The following is a 19,238-nucleotide window of genomic DNA, read 5'->3' as shown; positions in this document are numbered from 1 at the left end:
TAGATGTAGTGTAGGGCTCTGTACTGTAAGATGTAGTGTAGGGCTCTGTACTGTAAGATGTAGTGTAGGGCTCTGTACTGTTAGATGTAGTGTAGGGCTCTGTACTGTAAGATGTAGTCTAGGGCTCTGTACTGTTAGATGTAGTCTAGGGCTCTGTACTGTAAGATGTAGTCTAGGGCTCTGTACTGTAAACTGTAGTCTAGGGCTCTGTACTGTAAGCTGTAGTCTAGGGCTCTGTACTGTAAGATGTAGTCTAGGGCTCTGTACTGTAAGATGTAGTGTAGGGCTCTGTACTGGAAGCTGTAGTCTAGGGCTCTGTACTGTAAGATGTAGTCTAGAGCTCTGTACTGTAAGATGTAGTCTAGGGCTCTGTTCTGTAAAATGTAGTCTAGGGCTCTGTACTGGAAGGCTCTGTAGGCTTCTGTCACAAGAAAAGTAGCCTACACTTAAAATAGGTCTGCCTCAAGAACTTTTTATCTAATAAAAACATGCCATCTCATGGCTGCTCTTCATCTATCGTCCTTGGCTATTACGGATGATATCAAACTCCCTATCTGCTGACTGTTAGATGTGGTATATTCTGAATTATTACTAAATTCTATTCTAGCTTCTAGTTTCATGACACTGGCAACTCTCTTGTCTGTCTCAGCTCGGTTGGAAAAACTGGTCCGGTGAAAAGCCATTTGCCCTGCTCTACTGTGTCTTTTAAATAGGAAAGGCAGAATCATGTCTTTCTGTGTTACACACAGTTGACTTGATACATTTAGCATATATAACAATTGCTTCCCATCTCATGCCAAATATGAAACTCCTATATGTACAATAATTGTGATTTTGAACAAAATGATCAAATCATCTCATTTTAACTCTCTGGAATATGCATGTGGTTAAAGTACCAATTGTTCAAAGAGTAGCGAGGAGACGTTAAGCCTAAAATGTATTGAAACTGGGGAAATCACTTGCCATTATGCCACCAAATGGATGTTTAATCAACCATTCAGAGCCCCGTCGCTTTATAATTAGCGAGTGGAGGCGTCCATTCCCTCCTATATAGCTTCAATTACGCAGCCATTCATATGCATAACTTGTATTCTTTTTTTAAGGCCTTTTAATTGGCTGAGTGGTTTTTGTCATTCTATTCAATCAGACTTCCTGCATTTTCAGCAGAGAGACAGACATTTACTGCCTCTCCTGACTGATAGCAAAGAGGAAGAAGTGTTTGTTTTGACAGAAAGTGAAATTCTATCCTGATTGTGGGAAATGATGGTATAATACATATGTCCTGTTGGCTATAGGCCCAAACATTTGTCTGGAAATAGAGTTACTGTGAGTAAATAATAAACTCTTAATGATTCCTTGGCTTTGTACAGTGTGTGACATAACTCAACTACAGTAAACACTGTTTTGTAACTGCTTGCATCATGCATGATTTCCGCAATCCATAAAAGAACTGACTGTGAGTGGGGTCATGTTTTCATGCAACCACAAGCTCCTACAGTTTTCTGCTCCAGTCTCGTTGTTCCATAACATTAGATCATCACTGCACATTTCTTGCAGTCCACGATGCTGCTTTCACAAGATATTCTGCTCTGTTTTTCTGTTGTTCCAGTGTCATATGTTCTACAGACGTGTGCTCCTGACCCTGTTCACCCCCTGGGACATTACCACTGTGGGGGCTTTGTCTGCTGCCTGGGACATTACCACTGTGGGGGCTTCGTCTGCCCCCTGGGACATTACCACTTTGGGGGCTTTGTCTGCTGCCTGGGACATTACCACTGTGGGGGCTTTGTCTGCCCCCTGGGACATTACCACTGTGGGGACTTTGTCTGCTGCCTGGGACATTACCACTGTGGGGGCTTTGTCTGCCCCCTGGGACATTACCACTGTGGGGGCTTTGTCTGCCCCCTGGGACATTACCACTGTGGGGGCTTTGTCTGCCCCCTGGGACATTACCACTGTGGGGGCTTTGTCTGCTGCTTGGGACATTACCACTGTGGGGGCTTCGTCTGCCCCCTGGGACATTACCACTGTGGGGGCTTCGTCTATGTAACACAGAACAAGGTTGTCCAAAGCCATGTGGCTCCTCTTCTGAGGACCATCATGGTCCATGGAGCACTGTATCAGACCAGGCTCGCTGGCTCCTTTAGCGCAGCACAGGGTCACCTTGGTGATTAGGGTATCCAGGGGTTGAAGGGAATGCATCCAGACAGGTAGGAAGTCCCAGCTCTGCAGCCTCACTGGCAGACACCCTGGCCTGTGAACCTGCAGCATGTTCACCACAGACACCAAGAGGAGGGCCGCAGCGAAGGGCACGCCCACCCCAGCCATCATTTGCCAGCCTGCCATGGAGAGGGCGAAGACGAGCGAGGGCAGGAGCAGGAAGCACAGAAGCAGGTAGAGTACAGCAAACCAGCGATACTTGGCTGTGCGCTGCCCCAGAGTCCTGGCCATACGGATGGGCAGGCGGGTGGTGGGCACAGGGTACCACAGCAGAATGCCCAGTATGTTGAAGAAGAAATGACACAAGGCGACCTGTAGAACAGACCAGGGTAATGTAATGACAGAGATATGATGGAACAGAAGACCCTGTAGAACAGACCAGGGTAATGTAATGAGAGAGATATGATGGAACAGAAGACCCTGTAGAACAGACCAGGGTAATGTAATGACAGAGATATGATGGAACAGAAGACCCTGTAGAACAGACCAGGGTAATGTAATGAGAGAGATATGATGGGACAGAAGACCCTGTAGAACAGACCAGGGTAATGTAATGATAGAGATATGATGGGACAGAAGACCGTGTAAACAGACCAGGGTAATGTAATGACAGAGATATGATGGGACAGAAGACCCTGTAGAACAGACCAGGGTAATGTAATGACAGAGATATGATGGAACAGAAGACCCTGTAGAACAGACCAGGGTAATGTAATGACAGAGATATGATGGAACAGAAGACCCTGTAGAACAGACCAGGGTAATGTAATGACAGAGATATGATGGAACAGAAGACCCTGTAGAACAGACCAGGGTAATGTAATGACAGAGATATGATGGGACAGAAGACCCTGTAGAACAGACCAGGGTAATGTAATGACAGAGATATGATGGGACAGAAGACCCTGTAGAACAGACCAGGGTAATGTAATGACAGAGATATGATGGAACAGAAGACCCTGTAGAACAGACCAGGGTAATGTAATGACAGAGATATGATGGAACAGAAGACCCTGTAGAACAGACCAGGGTAATGTAATGACAGAGATATGATGGGACAGAAGACCCTGTAGAACAGACCAGGGTAATGTAATGACAGAGATATGATGGAACAGAAGACCCTGTAGAACAGACCAGGGTAATGTAATGACAGAGATACGATGGAACAGAAGACCCTGTAGAACAGACCAGGGTAATGTAATGACAGAGATATGATGGAACAGAAGACCCTGTAGAACAGACCAGGGTAATGTAATGAGAGAGATATGATGGAACAGAAGACCCTGTAGAACAGACCAGGGTAATGTAATGACAGAGATATGATGGGACAGAAGACCCTGTAGAACAGACCAGGGTAATGTAATGACAGAGATATGATGGAACAGAAGACCCTGTAGAACAGACCAGGGTAACGTAATGACAGAGATATGATGGAACAGAAGACCCTGTAGAACAGACCAGGGTAATGTAATGACAGAGATATGATGGAACAGAAGACCCTGTAGAACAGACCAGGGTAATGTAATGACAGAGATATGATGGAACAGAAGACCCTGTAGAACAGACCAGGGTAATGTAATGAGAGAGATATGATGGAACAGAAGACCCTGTAGAACAGACCAGGGTAATGTAATGAGAGAGATATGCTGGGACAGAAGACCCTGTAGAACAGACCAGGGTAATGTAATGACAGAGATATGATGGAACAGAAGACCCTGTAGAACAGACCAGGGTAATGTAATGACAGAGATATGATGGAACAGAAGACCCTGTAGAACAGACCAGGGTAATGTAATGACAGAGATACGATGGAACAGAAGACCCTGTAGAACAGACCAGGGTAATGTAATGACAGAGATACGATGGAACAGAAGACCCTGTAGAACAGACCAGGGTAATGTAATGACAGAGATATGATGGGACAGAAGACCGTGTAAACAGACCAGGGTAATGTAATGACAGAGATATGATGGAACAGAAGACCCTGTAGAACAGACCACGGTAATGTAATGACAGAGATATGATGGAACAGAAGACCCTGTAGAACAGACCAGGGTAATGTAATGACAGAGATACGATGGAACAGAAGACCCTGTAGAACAGACCAGGGTAATGTAATGACAGAGATATGATGGAACAGAAGACCCTGTAGAACAGACCAGGGTAATGTAATGAGAGAGATATGATGGAACAGAAGACCCTGTAGAACAGACCAGGGTAATGTAATGACAGAGATATGATGGGACAGAAGACCCTGTAGAACAGACCAGGGTAATGTAATGACAGAGATATGATGGAACAGAAGACCCTGTAGAACAGACCAGGGTAACGTAATGACAGAGATATGATGGAACAGAAGACCCTGTAGAACAGACCAGGGTAATGTAATGACAGAGATATGATGGAACAGAAGACCCTGTAGAACAGACCAGGGTAATGTAATGACAGAGATATGATGGAACAGAAGACCCTGTAGAACAGACCAGGGTAATGTAATGAGAGAGATATGATGGAACAGAAGACCCTGTAGAACAGACCAGGGTAATGTAATGAGAGAGATATGCTGGGACAGAAGACCCTGTAGAACAGACCAGGGTAATGTAATGACAGAGATATGATGGAACAGAAGACCCTGTAGAACAGACCAGGGTAATGTAATGACAGAGATATGATGGAACAGAAGACCCTGTAGAACAGACCAGGGTAATGTAATGACAGAGATACGATGGAACAGAAGACCCTGTAGAACAGACCAGGGTAATGTAATGACAGAGATATGATGGAACAGAAGACCCTGTAGAACAGACCAGGGTAATGTAATGACAGAGATACGATGGAACAGAAGACCCTGTAGAACAGACCAGGGTAATGTAATGACAGAGATATGATGGAACAGAAGACCCTGTAGAACAGACCAGGGTAACGTAATGAGAGAGATATGATGGAACAGAAGACCCTGTAGAACAGACCAGGGTAATGTAATGAGAGAGATATGATGGAACAGAAGACCCTGTAGAACAGACCAGGGTAATGTAATGACAGAGATATGATGGAACAGAAGACCCTGTAGAACAGACCAGGGTAATGTAATGACAGAGATATGATGGGACAGAAGACCGTGTAAACAGACCAGGGTAATGTAATGACAGAGATATGATGGAACAGAAGACCCTGTAGAACAGACCAGGGTAATGTAATGAGAGAGATATGATGGAACAGAAGACCCTGTAGAACAGACCAGGGTAATGTAATGACAGAGATATGATGGGACAGAAGACCATGTAAACAGACCAGGGTAATGTAATGACAGAGATATGCTGGGACAGAAGACCCTGTAGAACAGACCAGGGTAATGTAATGACAGAGATATGATGGGACAGAAGACCATGTAAACAGACCAGGGTAATGTAATGAGAGAGATATGCTGGGACAGAAGACCCTGTAGAACAGACCAGGGTAACGTAATGACAGAGATATGATGGGACAGAAGACCGTGTAAACAGACCAGGGTAATGTAATGAGAGAGATATGATGGAACAGAAGACCCTGTAGAACAGACCAGGGTAATGTAATGAGAGAGATATGATGGAACAGAAGACCCTGTAGAACAGACCAGGGTAATGTAATGACAGAGATATGATGGGACAGAAGACCGTGTAAACAGACCAGGGTAATGTAATGACAGAGACATGATGGGACAGAAGACCCTGTAGAACAGACCAGGGTAACGTAATGACAGAGATATGATGGGACAGAAGACCGTGTAAACAGACCAGGGTAATGTAATGAGAGAGATATGATAGGGCAGAAAACCTGGTAAACAGATCAGGGTAACGTAATGACAGAGACATGATAGGACAGAAGACCCTGTAAACGTGCTTCTACATCTGCATTGCTTGCTGTTTGGGGTTTTAGGCTGAGTTTTTGGCTGATGTAAAAAGGGCTTTATAAATACATTTGATTGATTGATTGATTGGAAAGGATAACAAAAACAGTAATGTTAAGTTCCAGTGTAAAAGGATGAGATTTCTGTACCTGGAAAGCTGCAGCCAGCGTGTCCCCTGGGCTTGCCAATGCTGCCAGGATAGCTGTAGCGGTTGTGCCAATGTTTGACCCCAGGGTCAAAGGGTAGGCACGTTCAATGCTGATAACACCAATACCTGAGAGCACAAAGTACAATGGCATTACAGAGCCATGTGATGGGGCTGCAACTCCATAGACTGAAGCTTTATTTAGTAGAGGAATCACATGGTTGGTGAGGAGACAGCATTATCTAGTTCCAGTTAAGGAACTGTTGGCTGGAGCAACAACACGTCTGATAAGTTGATCTTCACCACAGGGGACCCTCAGGCGTGTGTACTTAGTCCCCTCCTGTACTCCCTGTTCACCAACGACTGCGTGGTCAAATACGACTCCAACACCATCCTTACATTTTCTGACGACACAACAGTGGTAGGTAGGCCTGATCACCGACAACAATGAGACAGCCTACAGGGAGGAGGTCAGAGAACTGGCAGTGTGGTGCCAGGACAACAACCTCTCCCTCAATGTGAGCAAGACAAAGGAGCTGATCGTGGACTACAGGAAAAGGCGGGATGAACAGGCCCCCATTAACATCAACGGGGCTGTAGTGGAGTGGGTCGAGACTTTCAAGTTCCTTGGTGTCCACATCACCAACGAACTATCATGGTCCAAACATACCAAGACAGTCGTGAAGAGGGCACGACAACACCTTTTCCCCTCAGGAGACTGAAAAGATTTGGCATGGGTCCCCAGATCCTCAAAAGGTTCTACAGCTGCACCATCGAGAGCATCCTGACCGGTTGCATCACTGCCTGGTATGGCAACTGCTCGGCATCTGACCGCATGGCGCTACAGAGGGTAATGTGAACGGCCCAGTACGTCACTGGGGCCAAGCTTCCTGCCATCCAGGACCTATATAATAGGCGGTGTCAGAGGAAAGCCCCAAAAATTGTCAGAGACTCCTGTCACCCAAGTTATAGACTGTTATCTCTGCTACCAAACGGCAAGCGGTACTGGAGCGCCAAGTCTAGGACCAAGAGGCTCCTCAATAGCTTCTACCCCCAAGCCATAAGACTGCTGAACAATTAATACAATCACCACCAGACAACCCCCCCTGTATACTGTTGTTACTGCTACTCGCTGTTTATTATCTATGCATAGTCACTTCACCCCTACCTACATGTACAAATTACCTCAAACCTGTACCCCTGCACACTGACTCGGTACCGGTAACCCTGTATATAGCCTCGTTATTGTTATGTTATTGTGTTACTTTTTATAATTTTTTACTTTAGTGTACTTAGTAAATATTTACTTAACTCTTCTTGAACTGCACTGTTGGTTAAGGGCTTGTCAGTAAGCATTTCACAGTAAGGTCTACCTGTTGGTTAAGGGCTTGTAAGTAAGCATTTCACAGTAAGGTCTACACGTTGTATTCGGCGCATGCGACAAATAAAGTTTGATTTGATTTGAATAGCAGTAGCTATTCTGTGTGAGAAAGACTTTGTCTCCGTGCCTGCTTAAACTCTGGGCAGCCCAGAAATAGGGATTCCATGGAGCCACAGCTCACTCCCATGCTCCGTGGGAGAGTCCAGCCACTGTGCAGTTAATTATTGCTGATCTCAGAACACTGAGGTAGATCTATCCCCCAGAGAGTGCCGGGGATTAGACAGCATGAAATGGATCCTCCACTCTCTAGCAAATAATACACCTGGCTCCATCATCACACACATCATTCATTCCCAAACAAAACCTACCTTAATTCATATTAGTATGACCTCTTGTTTCTCCTGTAAGTGTTTCATCAACAAATAGAGCAAAAACAAGCCCTGCATTTTTCAATTGGGTTAATGCCCCCCCCCCCGCACACACACACACGTAAAAAAAGTGAAATTCATGAGAAAAGTAATACCTCACAAAGGCTTAAAGAGAAACTAGTGCCACCTCCTCATGAACTCATATGTGTCACTATCACCACCAGAGGAATGAGTCATTTGATCTCCTGCTCAGGTCAGCTGTCTACAGAATACCTTTAGCTTGGAAGATTCCAGGGCCCGTATTCTTAAGCGTCTCAGAGTAGGAGTGCTGATCTAGGATCAGTTTTGTATATTAGATTATAATGAATAAGATTACATAGACACTGGGGCTGATTCTAGAGGCTAGATTCAATCAGATTCGCTCTAGCCGATTCCCTGTTGTTTTGACATGTCGGAGGTGGAACTGCGGTTGAGCTGTCAAATCCAGAAGCGGCTCCCGGCGTTATACCTAAAGCGAACATTGCCATTGGCTGCACAGAGTCACGTTAAGAGAAATCCCATGCAGCCTTGTTTATAAGTTCTAACCCTGGAAAAGAAGTAGTAGTTTATTACAGTTTTACAAGTGGGCCGTGCTTGGGAGCTAAAAAATTCAGACCCCTTGACTTTATCCACATTTTGTTACGTTACAGCCTTATCCTAAACTTGATTAAAACAATTTTTTTCTCATCAATCTACACACAATACCCCATAATGACAAAGCAAAAACAGATCCCATTACATAAGTATTCAGAATATTTTACTCAGTACTTTCTTGAAGCACTTTTTGGCAGCGATTACAGCCTCGAGTCTTCTTGGGTAAGACACTACAAGCTTGGCACACCTGTATTTGGAGGGAGTTTCTCCCAATCTTCTCTGCCGGTCCTTTCAAGCCCTGTCAGGTTTGATTGGGAGCGTTGCTGCACAGCTATTTTCAGGTCTCTCCAGAGTTGCTCGATGGAGTTTAAGTCCGGGCTCTGGCTGGGCCACTCAAGGACATTCAGAGACCACTCCTTCAGAGACCACTCAACGCAGTGGCCACTCCTGCGTTGTCTTGGCTGTGTGGTTAGGGTCGTTGTCCTGTTGGAGGGGGAACCTTCGTCCCAGTCTGAGGTCCTGAACACTCTGGAGCAGGTTTTCATCAAGGATCTCTCTGTACTTTGATCCGTTCATCTTTCCATCGATCCTGACTAGTCCCTGCCGCTGAAAAACATCCCCTCAGCATGATGCTGCCACCAGAATGCTTCACCGAAAGGATGGTGCCAGGTTTACTCCAGACGTGACGCTTGCCATTCAGGCCAAAGAGTTCAATCTTGGTTTCATCAGACCAGAGAATCTGATGGCAAATTCCAAACGGGCTGTCATGTGCCTTTTACTGAGGAGTGGCTTCTGTCTAGCCACTCTACCATAAGGGCCTGATTGGTGGAGTGCTGCAGAGCTGGTTGTCCCAACTCCACAGAAGAACTCTGGAGCTCTGTCAGAGTGACCATCAGGCTCTTTTTCACCTCCCTGACCAAGACCCATCTCCCCTGATTGCTCAATTTGGCCCGGCGGCCAGCTTTAGGAAGAGTCTTGGTGGTTCCAAACTTCTTCAATTTAAGAATGATGGAGGCCACTGTGTTCTTGGGGACCTTCAATACTGCAGAATTTTTGTGGCACCCGTCCCCAGGTCTTTGCCTCAACACAATCCTGTCTCAGAGCTGTACGGACAATTCCTTCAATCTCATTGTCACGACCTGATCTGTTTCACCTGTCCTTCCAATTGTCTCCACCGCCCTCCAGGTGTCGCCCATCTTCCCTATTATCCCCTGGGTACTCACAGTTGAAGTTGGAAGTTTACATACACCTTAGCCAAATACATGTAAACTCGGTTTTTCACAATTCCTGACATTTAATCCTAGTAAAACGTCCCTGTCTTAGGTCAGTTAGGATCACCACTATATTTTAAGAATGTGAAATGTCAGAATAATAGTAGAGAGAATTATTTATTTCAGCTTTTATTTCTTTCATCACATTTCCAGTGGTTCAGAAGTTTACATACACTCAATTAGTATTTGGTAGCATTGCTTTTAAATTGTTTAACTTGGGTCAAATGTTTCGGGGAGCCTTCCACAAGCTTCCCACAATAAGTTGGGTGAATTTTGGCCCATTCCTCCTGACAGAGCTGGTGTAACTGAGTCAGGTTTCTAGGCCTCCTTGCTCACACATGCTTTTTCAGTTCTGCCCACAAATTTTCTATAGGATTGAGGTCTGGGCTTTTTGATGGCCACTCCAATACCTTGACTTTGTTGTCCTTAAGCCATTTTGCCACAACTTTGGAAGTATGCTTGGGGTCATTGTCCATTTGGAAGACCATTTGGGACCAAGCTTTAACTTCCTGACTGATGTCTTGAGATGTTGCTTCAATATATCCACATAATTTTCCTGCCTCATGATGCCATCTATTTTGTGAAGTACACCAGTCCCTCCTGCAGCAAAGCACCCCCACAACATGATGCTGCCATAGGACTCGTTTTACTGTGGATATAGATCCTTTTGTACCTGTTTCCTCCAGCATCTTCACAAGGTCCTTTGCTGTTGTTCTGGGATTGATTAGCACTTTTCGCACCAAAGTACATTCATCTCTAGGACACAGAACCCGTCTGCTTCCTGAGTGGTATGACGGCTGCGTGGTCCCATGGTGTTTATACTTGCGTACTATTGTTTGTACAGATGAACGTGGTACCTTCAGGCGTTTGGAAATTGCTCCCAAGGATGAACCAGACTTGTGAAGCACTACAATTGTTTTTCTGAGGTCTTGGCTAATTTGTCCTGATTTCTTTTCCCATGATGTTAAGCAAAGAGGCACTGAGTTTGAAGGTAGGCCTTGAAATACATCCACAGGTACACCTCCAATTGACTCAAATGATGTCAATTAGCCTATCAGAAGCTTCTAAAGCCATGACATCTTTTCTGGAATTTTCCAAGCTGTTTAAAGGCACAGTCCTTAGTGTATGTAAACTTCTGACCCACTGGAATTGTGATACAGTGAATAATAAGTGAAGTAATCTGTCTGTAAAAAATTGTTGGAAAAATTACTTGTGTCATGCACAAAGTAAATGTCCTAACCGACTTGCCAGAACTATAATTTGCTAACAAGAAATTTGTGGAGTGGTTGAAAAATGAGTTTTAATATCTCCAACCTAAGTGTATGTAAACTTCCTACTTCAACTGTATACCTGTGTTCTCTGTTTGTCTGTTGCCAGTTCATCTTGTTTGTCAAGTCAACCTGCGTTTTGTCTCACCTCCTGCTTTTCCCCTGTCTCTGTTTCTTGCCCTCCTGGTTTTGACCCTTGCCTGTCCTGACTCTGAGCCCGCCTGCCTGACCTCTCTGCCCTGCCCTGACCCTGAGCCTGACTGCCATCCTGTACCATTGCCCTCTACTCTGGATTATCGACCCCTTCCTGCCTTGACCTGTCATGTGCTTGCCCCTGTTGCTGCAATAAGCTTTGTTACTTCAACACAGTCTGCATTTGGGTCTACCTGAAACCTGACACTCATGGCCTGGTTTTTTCTCTGACATGCACTGTCAACTGTGGGACCTTAAATAGACAGGTGTGTGTCTTTCCAAATCATGTCCAACCAATTGAATTTACCACAGGTGGACTCCAATCAAGTTGTAGAAACATCTCAAGGATGATCAATGAAAACAGGATGCACCTGACAATTTCGAGTCTCATAGCAAAGGGTTTTTATTTTTAATAAATGTGCAAAAAAAATGTAAACCTGTTTTCCCTTTGTCATTATGGGATATTGTGTGTAGTTTGCTGAGGATTTTTTTGTATTTAGTCCAATTTAGAATAAGGCTGTAACATAACAACATGTGGAAAAGTCAAGGGGTCTGAATGCTTTCTAAAGGCACTGTATGACCTAAATAAAAACAATGATCTGCTTTGTAGGTACCGGTTAATGACTCTGAATCTAGTCGTAGATCAGCACTCCTATGAGCCCAGAACTTACAAAGTGATCTGCATGGTAAATAGTATTCGTAACACTCACCTATGAGAGGAGTGATGGCAGAGGTGAACACTGAGCTGCTCTGGACCACAAAGGTCATGCCAGCCCCCACCAGGATGGCCAGGTAACCTGCCAGCCAGCCAAACGGGTAGGGGAAGTCTGGAGGAGGGGAGAGAGGGGAGATTCATATTACTTACAGTATGTGGAGTTTCAGTAAAGAGCTTTCAAGGGAAATATGTCAGATGCTGGGATTGTTATTTTATGCTGCCAAACATACCCTCGTAAAACGGACTATCCTACCGATCCTTGACTTCGGCGATGTCATTTACAAAATAGCCTCCAACACTCTACTCAGCAAATTGGATGCAATCTATCACAGTGCCATCCGTTTTGTCACCAGAGCCCCATATACTACCCACCACTGCGACCTGTATGCTCTTGTTGGCTGGCCCTCGCTTCATATTCGTCGCCAAACCCACTGGCTCCAGGTCATCTATAAGTCTTTGCTAGGTAAAGCCCCGCCTTATCTCAGCTCACTGGTTACCATAGCAGCACCCACCCGTAGCACACGCTCCAGCAGGTATATCTCACTGGTCACTCTCAAAGCCAATTCTTCCTTTGGCCACCTTTCCTTCCAGTTCTCTGCTACCAATGACTGGAATGAACTGCAAAAATCACTGAAGCTGGAGACTCATATCTCCCTCACTAGCTTTAAGCACCAGCTGTCAGAGCAGCTCACAGATCACTGCACCTGTACATAGCTCATCTGTAAATAACCATCCAACTACCTCATCCCCATACTGTTATTTATTTAATTTATTTTGCTCCTTTGCACCCCAGTATCTCTACTTGCACACTCATCTTCTGCACATCTATCACTCCGGTGTTTTATTTGCTATATTGTAATAATTTTGCCACTATGGCCTATTTACTGCCTTACCTCCCTAATCTTACCTCATTTGCACACATTGTATATAGATTTTTTTTCTATTGTATTATTGACTGTATGTTTGTTTACTCCATGTGTAACTCTGTGTTGTTGTTTGTGTCGCACTGCTTTGCTTAATCTTGGCCAGGTCGCAGTTGTGAATGAGAACTTGTACTCAACTAGCCTACCTGGTTAAATAAAGGTGAAATAAATAAAAAAATATATATATATATTTTACTTACTGCATAATCTACCTCTGTGTTTTGTTACTGCTTTGTTTTCCTCACACAACCAAAATGTATCTATGCTTACTAAATAGCTACATAGTGCTTATGTAAAAGCTGTGCAGAGCCAATGGGCGTCCCCTCTAATAAGCTATGCAGAGCCTATGGACACCCCCTCTAATAAGCTATGCAGAGCCTATGGACACCCCCTCTAATAAGCTATGCAGAGCCTATGGACCCCACCTTTAATAAGCTATGTAGAGCTTATGGATGTCACCTCAAATAAGCTATGCAGAGCCTATGGGCCCCACCTCTAATAAGCTATGCAGATCCTATGGGCACCACTTCAAATAGATATTCTTTGCAATCATACACCACAGTGAGGACAAAAATAAATCATAACTAAGTTTTCTGAGCTCAATGTTCCAGTCACATTTAGATTACACCCACCTGTGTTGATTATCCTCTGGATGGCCTTAGCCACCTGGCCTTGGAGCAGGGAATTGAGCAGCTTGACCAGCAGCAACAAACAGGTGCACAGGAGCAGAAGAGAGCAGGCTAGCAGAATGATGCCTACTTCCAGGTCGGACAAAAACGAGTCCACAAACAGATGGCTGCCTAGGGACATCAACAGAGGACTGGGTCAGTCTTTCTACTCTGCTGCTTTTATCTGTCAAGATTATCTGTCACTAAGGCCCCACTACGGGTCCGCAGCCCCAGGGCCCGCAGCCCCAGGACTGTAGCGGAATCAGTATGACTGTCACATATTTCCCTGTGACAGTACTTTGACACTCGCTCAATTCCAGGAATGAAAATTACATTGATTTACATTTTTCTATATTTACAAGCAGAGTCATGTTCTGTGTTGTCCAGGTTGTTGCATTGCTTTGCCAGCAGGGTTGTATTGACGTACAGTTGAAGGAATCACCAACATAAACATTCACAGAGGACTGCAGGGGGATGAGAGAGAAACATCTGTATTTGAAACCAACAAACCAGTGACTCCAGATATTTTGCACATCAAGAGAGGCCTGTGGCATTTGGTCTTACCGTTAGGATGTGATTCTTACACCATACCCTCACCAGACTCCTGTTACTCATGGCCTCATCTCCCATGGCGATGCCTGTGATGACAGACTTGTCCAACTGTAAGGATAAATGGGAATAAAACATAATATCGATCAATGCGAGGTGATCAAAGGAAGGATGAATGATCCAAAGACAAGCTCATAAGTCTTTCTACATACCTGGACATGTGACTCGTGTTTGACCAAAGCCACACAGTGCAGACCCACACATTTTGCCCAACCCCAACAGTACCTGAATAATGAGTTTGGTGATTGGTTCAGTACCTGAATGATGAGTTTGGTGAGTGCCTCAGTACCTGAATGATGAGTTTGGTGAGTGGTTCAGTACCTGACTGATGAGTTTGGTGAGTGGTTCAGTACCTGAATAATGAGTTTGGTGATTGGTTCAGTACCTGAATGATGAATTTGGTGAGTGGTTCAGTACCTGAATGATGAGTTTGGTGAGTGGTTCAGTACCTGAATAATGAGTTTGGTGAGTGGTTCAGTACCTGAATAATGAGTTTGGTGATTGGTTCAGTACCTGAATGATGAGTTTGGTGAGTGGTTCAGTGCCTGAATGATGAGTTTGGTGAGTGGTTCAGTACCTGAATAATGAGTTTGGTGATTGGTTCAGTACCTGAATGATGAGTTTGGTGAGTGGTTCAGTGCCTGAATGATGAGTTTGATTAGTGATTCAGTGCCTGAATGATGAGTTTGGTGAGTGGTTCAGTACCTGAATGATGAGTTTGGTGAGTGGTTCAGTCATGACCTTAAGCATCTCTGGGGCTTTGTCTCCAGAGCTGATGTGGAAGGTGTCAACTACGGCCTGAGACAGTCTTCTCAGCAGGCCTGTGGTTTCCTCCAGGGGCAGTAGCACCAGCACTGACAGCCAGTTAAAACAGTCATGCACCGTCGCTCCAGCAAATGCCCTGCAATGAACAGGCCATGTTATTATAAATCATTCATGATGCCAAACTGTGGCGATACTTGGTATAGGGTTTGTTTAAATCCTAAGGAATTACAGGAGAGGAGGATACACAGCCATTTCTTACCGTTCAAACTCATCCCTCTCTCCAGCCTGCATCAGAGCAACGATGGTGTTGGTGACGGACGTCCCAATATTGGATCCCATGAGGATTGGGATGGCAGACCTCACATTGAGTACTGCACAAGCAAGGAGCAAAACAATAAACCACTATTCATCTATATTACAAAGTCAATCTTTTTTATAGAAATACTCTTTCATTTGTATTGAGGCAACACGTCAATAAATACCCTTTCATCTTGTATTGAGGCAACACATCAAGAAATACCCTTTCATCTTGTATTGAGGCAACCCGTCAAGAAATACCCTTTCATCTTGTATTGAGGCAACACATCAAGAAATACCCTTTCATCTTGTATTGAGGCAACACATCAAGAAATACCCTTTCATCTTGTATTGAGGCAACACATCAAGAAATACCCTTTCATCTTGTATTGAGGCAACAGGTCAAGAAATACCTTTCATCTGGTATTGAGGCAACATGTCAAGAAATACTCTTTCATCTTGTATTGAGGAGACATGTCAAGAAATACCTTTCATTTGTGTGTGTGTGTGTGTGTGTGTGTGTGTGTGTGTGTGTGTGTGTGTGTGTGTGTGTGTGTGTGTGTGTGTGTGTGTGTGTGTGTGTGTGTGTGTGTGTGTGTGTGTGTGTGTGTGTGTGACTTACGTCCCGAGGAGACGAGGCTGACGACAATGGAGGTGGAGGTAGAGGAGCTCTGGACCAGAACCGTCACCAGGATGCCCACCACCAGCCCTGCCACCGGGTTGGACAGGATGGCGTTGTCGTTGAAGATGTCCCCAGCCACCTTACCTGTCCACCCAGTGGGGAACACACCACTTACATTTACAGCTGTGGGGTAAGGCTAATCATTTCTTTTTTTATGGCAATCTATAAAGTTTTGTCTCATGTAGTCAGAGATTGATGGGAGAGTAGTCATACAGTAATCAACCAGGATGAATGAACCTGAGGAAGGATACCTCCTGCTAACTGGAAGGCAGAACTCAAAACATCCAGCGAGCAGACGAACATGTACAGGAAGAGGAGGAGCAGGGGGATCTTGGAGACGTTGATGAAAACTGATCTCATTCTCTCTGCCTGAGTCTGGGACATTGACGAAGCAATATCTGCAGGTTAAAATAACAAGTTCCGGCATATCAGATAAGCTGTTGTCATAGTGAGATGAACTATTAGTTGGTTAATGGATAACCATGCATGAAAACAAACATTCTGTATTAAATGGTTTACTTTTCAACATTGTGCCTGGAGTGGTGCAGGTAAATCAGTCACACTATATTCCATTCCTGAATGTGTCCATCCCCTCCTCCACGTAACACGTGCTTTTGTGAGTGGGGATTCAGGCCAGGTTTTTGGGGGGTCAGGAAGGATGTCTCTGTCCAGGTGTGACTGTTGTCCCAGGTATTTCCTCTTTACCAGAGCACATGATGAGTCCTGGAGGGGCATGCTGTCATGGAACACGTCCTATTGTAGAGGATTCTATGTCCAATTGAAGTAATATAGAAATTACATTATTGACCACAGTAAAGTCAAATTACTGCTCCGGTGAGCAATCTTTCTAAAGAATGGACCCAACAGAACCGTAGGAATATGACAATAAGCCAGTTGGATCAGTTGACTGAGGTCAGGTGAAATAAGACTTTAATAATATAAATTTTATTTTGTATAAAGTAGTCAACATTGGGTTCATTCTTGATGTATTTATTTGTTAATTTAAAGGGTGTAGATTTTTCTATCGTATTCCTTCATTATGCTAATTGTTCTCATTAAGTTATCTCTCAGTACAATATATTTGTTGCATTTAAGGAGTGTGCACTTTGTGGATCTACAGCTTTTAAAATACAGCTCGAAGCGCTGTTTCTGCAAAGCATAGCGGCACTATAAAGCCTGGTGTTAGATGAAAGGTTTAGATCCTGTTTTCACTGTCTCTGGGGCTGCTGAGGAGGCTGAACATCAAGCCAGTAGTCTTCCACTTCAATAATTCAAAGGCTTTACATCTGTGGGTACAAAAAGATCTCCAATGCCAGTCGAAAGCTCTCTAATCCCTTTGAATAAAAATATATATCTAGATAGCACATGCTAGCTCACAACCCAAACAATGGATAATGTTAACAGGGGCCATGACCAAAATCATTTGGTCATGAAAACATTGATTAGATTAGTGACAGCTATTAGATAGACTTGTCTTACCGTCTTATGCCCAACACTTTACCACCAAACAATGACAGTATACTCCTCTTTTGACAATGTGTGAAGGAGAGAGACCTGGCTTTTGTATGTCTCCTCCTGAGTCTGAGGTGCAAAGTCTAAAAGTAGCAACTCACGTGTTTAACCACAAAACATTGAATGTGCTCCAGGTGGTTAAATTATACTTAGTGCTAATATGAAGAGAGAGTTCACTGATTATGTGGCAAATGCCTAAAGGCTGCAACTTTCATACGGAAAGAGATGGGGAGCATTCTTTCAGCTTTACTCTGGCTTTTCGAGTGTTGGAACAGAATGCAGAGGGTGACACCCGGTGGTGAGACCTAGAGAAGCAGGCAAACGTTGCTCTCTGTGGAGCTGGCTGCCCACTACTTGTGTGGTCACTCGGGACAGGAACAGTTGTTGGTGAATGATGTCATACCCCCGGCTGTGAATGATGAATCTGCTTCCTGGACAGAAACGTCCGATTTCTGTCCCACAGATAAACATGATGATTCACACAGAGATATATGCCATGTAAAATACATTATTGATTACACACACACACACACACACACACACGCACACACACACACGCACACACACACGCACACACGGACACGCGCACACACACACAAGTCATATAGAGATGTAGGATTTGAATTTGAACATATTAACTTAGAAGTGCTTTAAATATTTATCCTATCGTGTGCTGTGTTTTGGTTGAATTCTTATTTCCTTATTTGAGTGACTTCCTTTGAATCGGTTATCCTCCTTTTCAGTGGCGACCTGTCATTCAGGGCAGGTTTTGCATGTTATTTTGGCACTAATACATGTCACATATCAGTTTGCAAACAATGTAAACAATTATAATAATCATCATCATTGAGTTAATAAAGCTGCATACCAACATGGTCTCGTTTTTGCTTTCTTAAGTAAGGCAGCTCCACAATGCAGGTGTTTCAGCATAACTCAGTGCTTTCTGTGGTGGTGGGGCAGCCAGCGGAAAATACGGAGCATAGGGGTTGGTAATGTTCTATAGTTGTGTCGTGATTGGCTCAGTGTTCTGTCACTCATGGGGACACCACGTCAGCGCAAAATCTAACAGTAGATCTCGAAAATTCAATTCCCTTGCGTGCTGCCATAGAGTTAAATTAGAAGTGCCCACCCATGAAGGCTCAAGGATATTGGCCACAGATAAAGTTAAGTTAAATCATGTTATATCTATAGTAGCTTTGATTGGACTGATCATGTCAACATCATACTTTCAAAATCTTAGCTAGCAAGCTAGCAGTCATCATCATGAATCAAGTCGACAATCTGCTGGCAAATCCTTTTCAATCCTTGTCATATGAAGAGAAATTATAGATAAAACGTATCTGTGCTCATTGGCCATTGGACATAAACATTACACAACAAGTCGGAAATCGCAAATTCAACAATGAGTGGTTTGGAAGGAATCAGTGGCTAACTGCAAGCATTGCAAAGCAATCAGTAGCCTGCTATTCAGTGGAGTGGGTGTGTGGTCCCAAGTTTGGGTATAAGGGTCTCTTTCCAAGCTTAGAAGGATAAACGTTCAACATTGGCCATGCTGTCAATCCAGCATGACTTCTGCCGCGCTCAAAACAACTGGAAATTCTGAACTGGGAAATCTGACTATAGTGCATTCAAGACAACTGGGAACTCGGAAAAAAACAATCTCCGACTGGGAAAATAAGTTTATAACGGTCATCCAACTCAGA

General features: G+C 44.2%; 1 protein-coding gene across 1 annotated transcript; it reads right to left on the bottom strand.

Annotated features, from left to right (window-relative positions):
• Nucleotides 1-378: 378 nt before the first annotated feature.
• LOC106563752 (sodium-dependent phosphate transport protein 2A) lies at nt 379-17,706 on the bottom strand. Its single transcript, XM_045690150.1, has 11 exons — nt 17,503-17,706; nt 16,275-16,421; nt 15,964-16,107; nt 15,304-15,415; nt 14,985-15,180; nt 14,235-14,330; nt 14,014-14,134; nt 13,635-13,802; nt 12,075-12,191; nt 6,256-6,380; nt 379-2,532 (listed from the first exon to the last, which is right to left on the bottom strand). Exons 2-11 carry the CDS (start codon nt 16,405-16,407, stop codon nt 1,621-1,623), a joined length of 2,124 nt encoding a protein of 707 aa, XP_045546106.1. The 5' UTR covers nt 16,408-16,421; nt 17,503-17,706; the 3' UTR covers nt 379-1,620.
• Nucleotides 17,707-19,238: the final 1,532 nt, after the last annotated feature.

The sequence above is a fragment of the Salmo salar genome, chromosome ssa11 (genome assembly GCF_905237065.1).
Source record: "Salmo salar chromosome ssa11, Ssal_v3.1, whole genome shotgun sequence".
NCBI lineage: Eukaryota > Metazoa > Chordata > Actinopteri > Salmoniformes > Salmonidae > Salmo > Salmo salar.
Note: the sequence above shows the minus strand (reverse complement) of the source record. Positions and strands in the feature narration are given on the sequence as shown.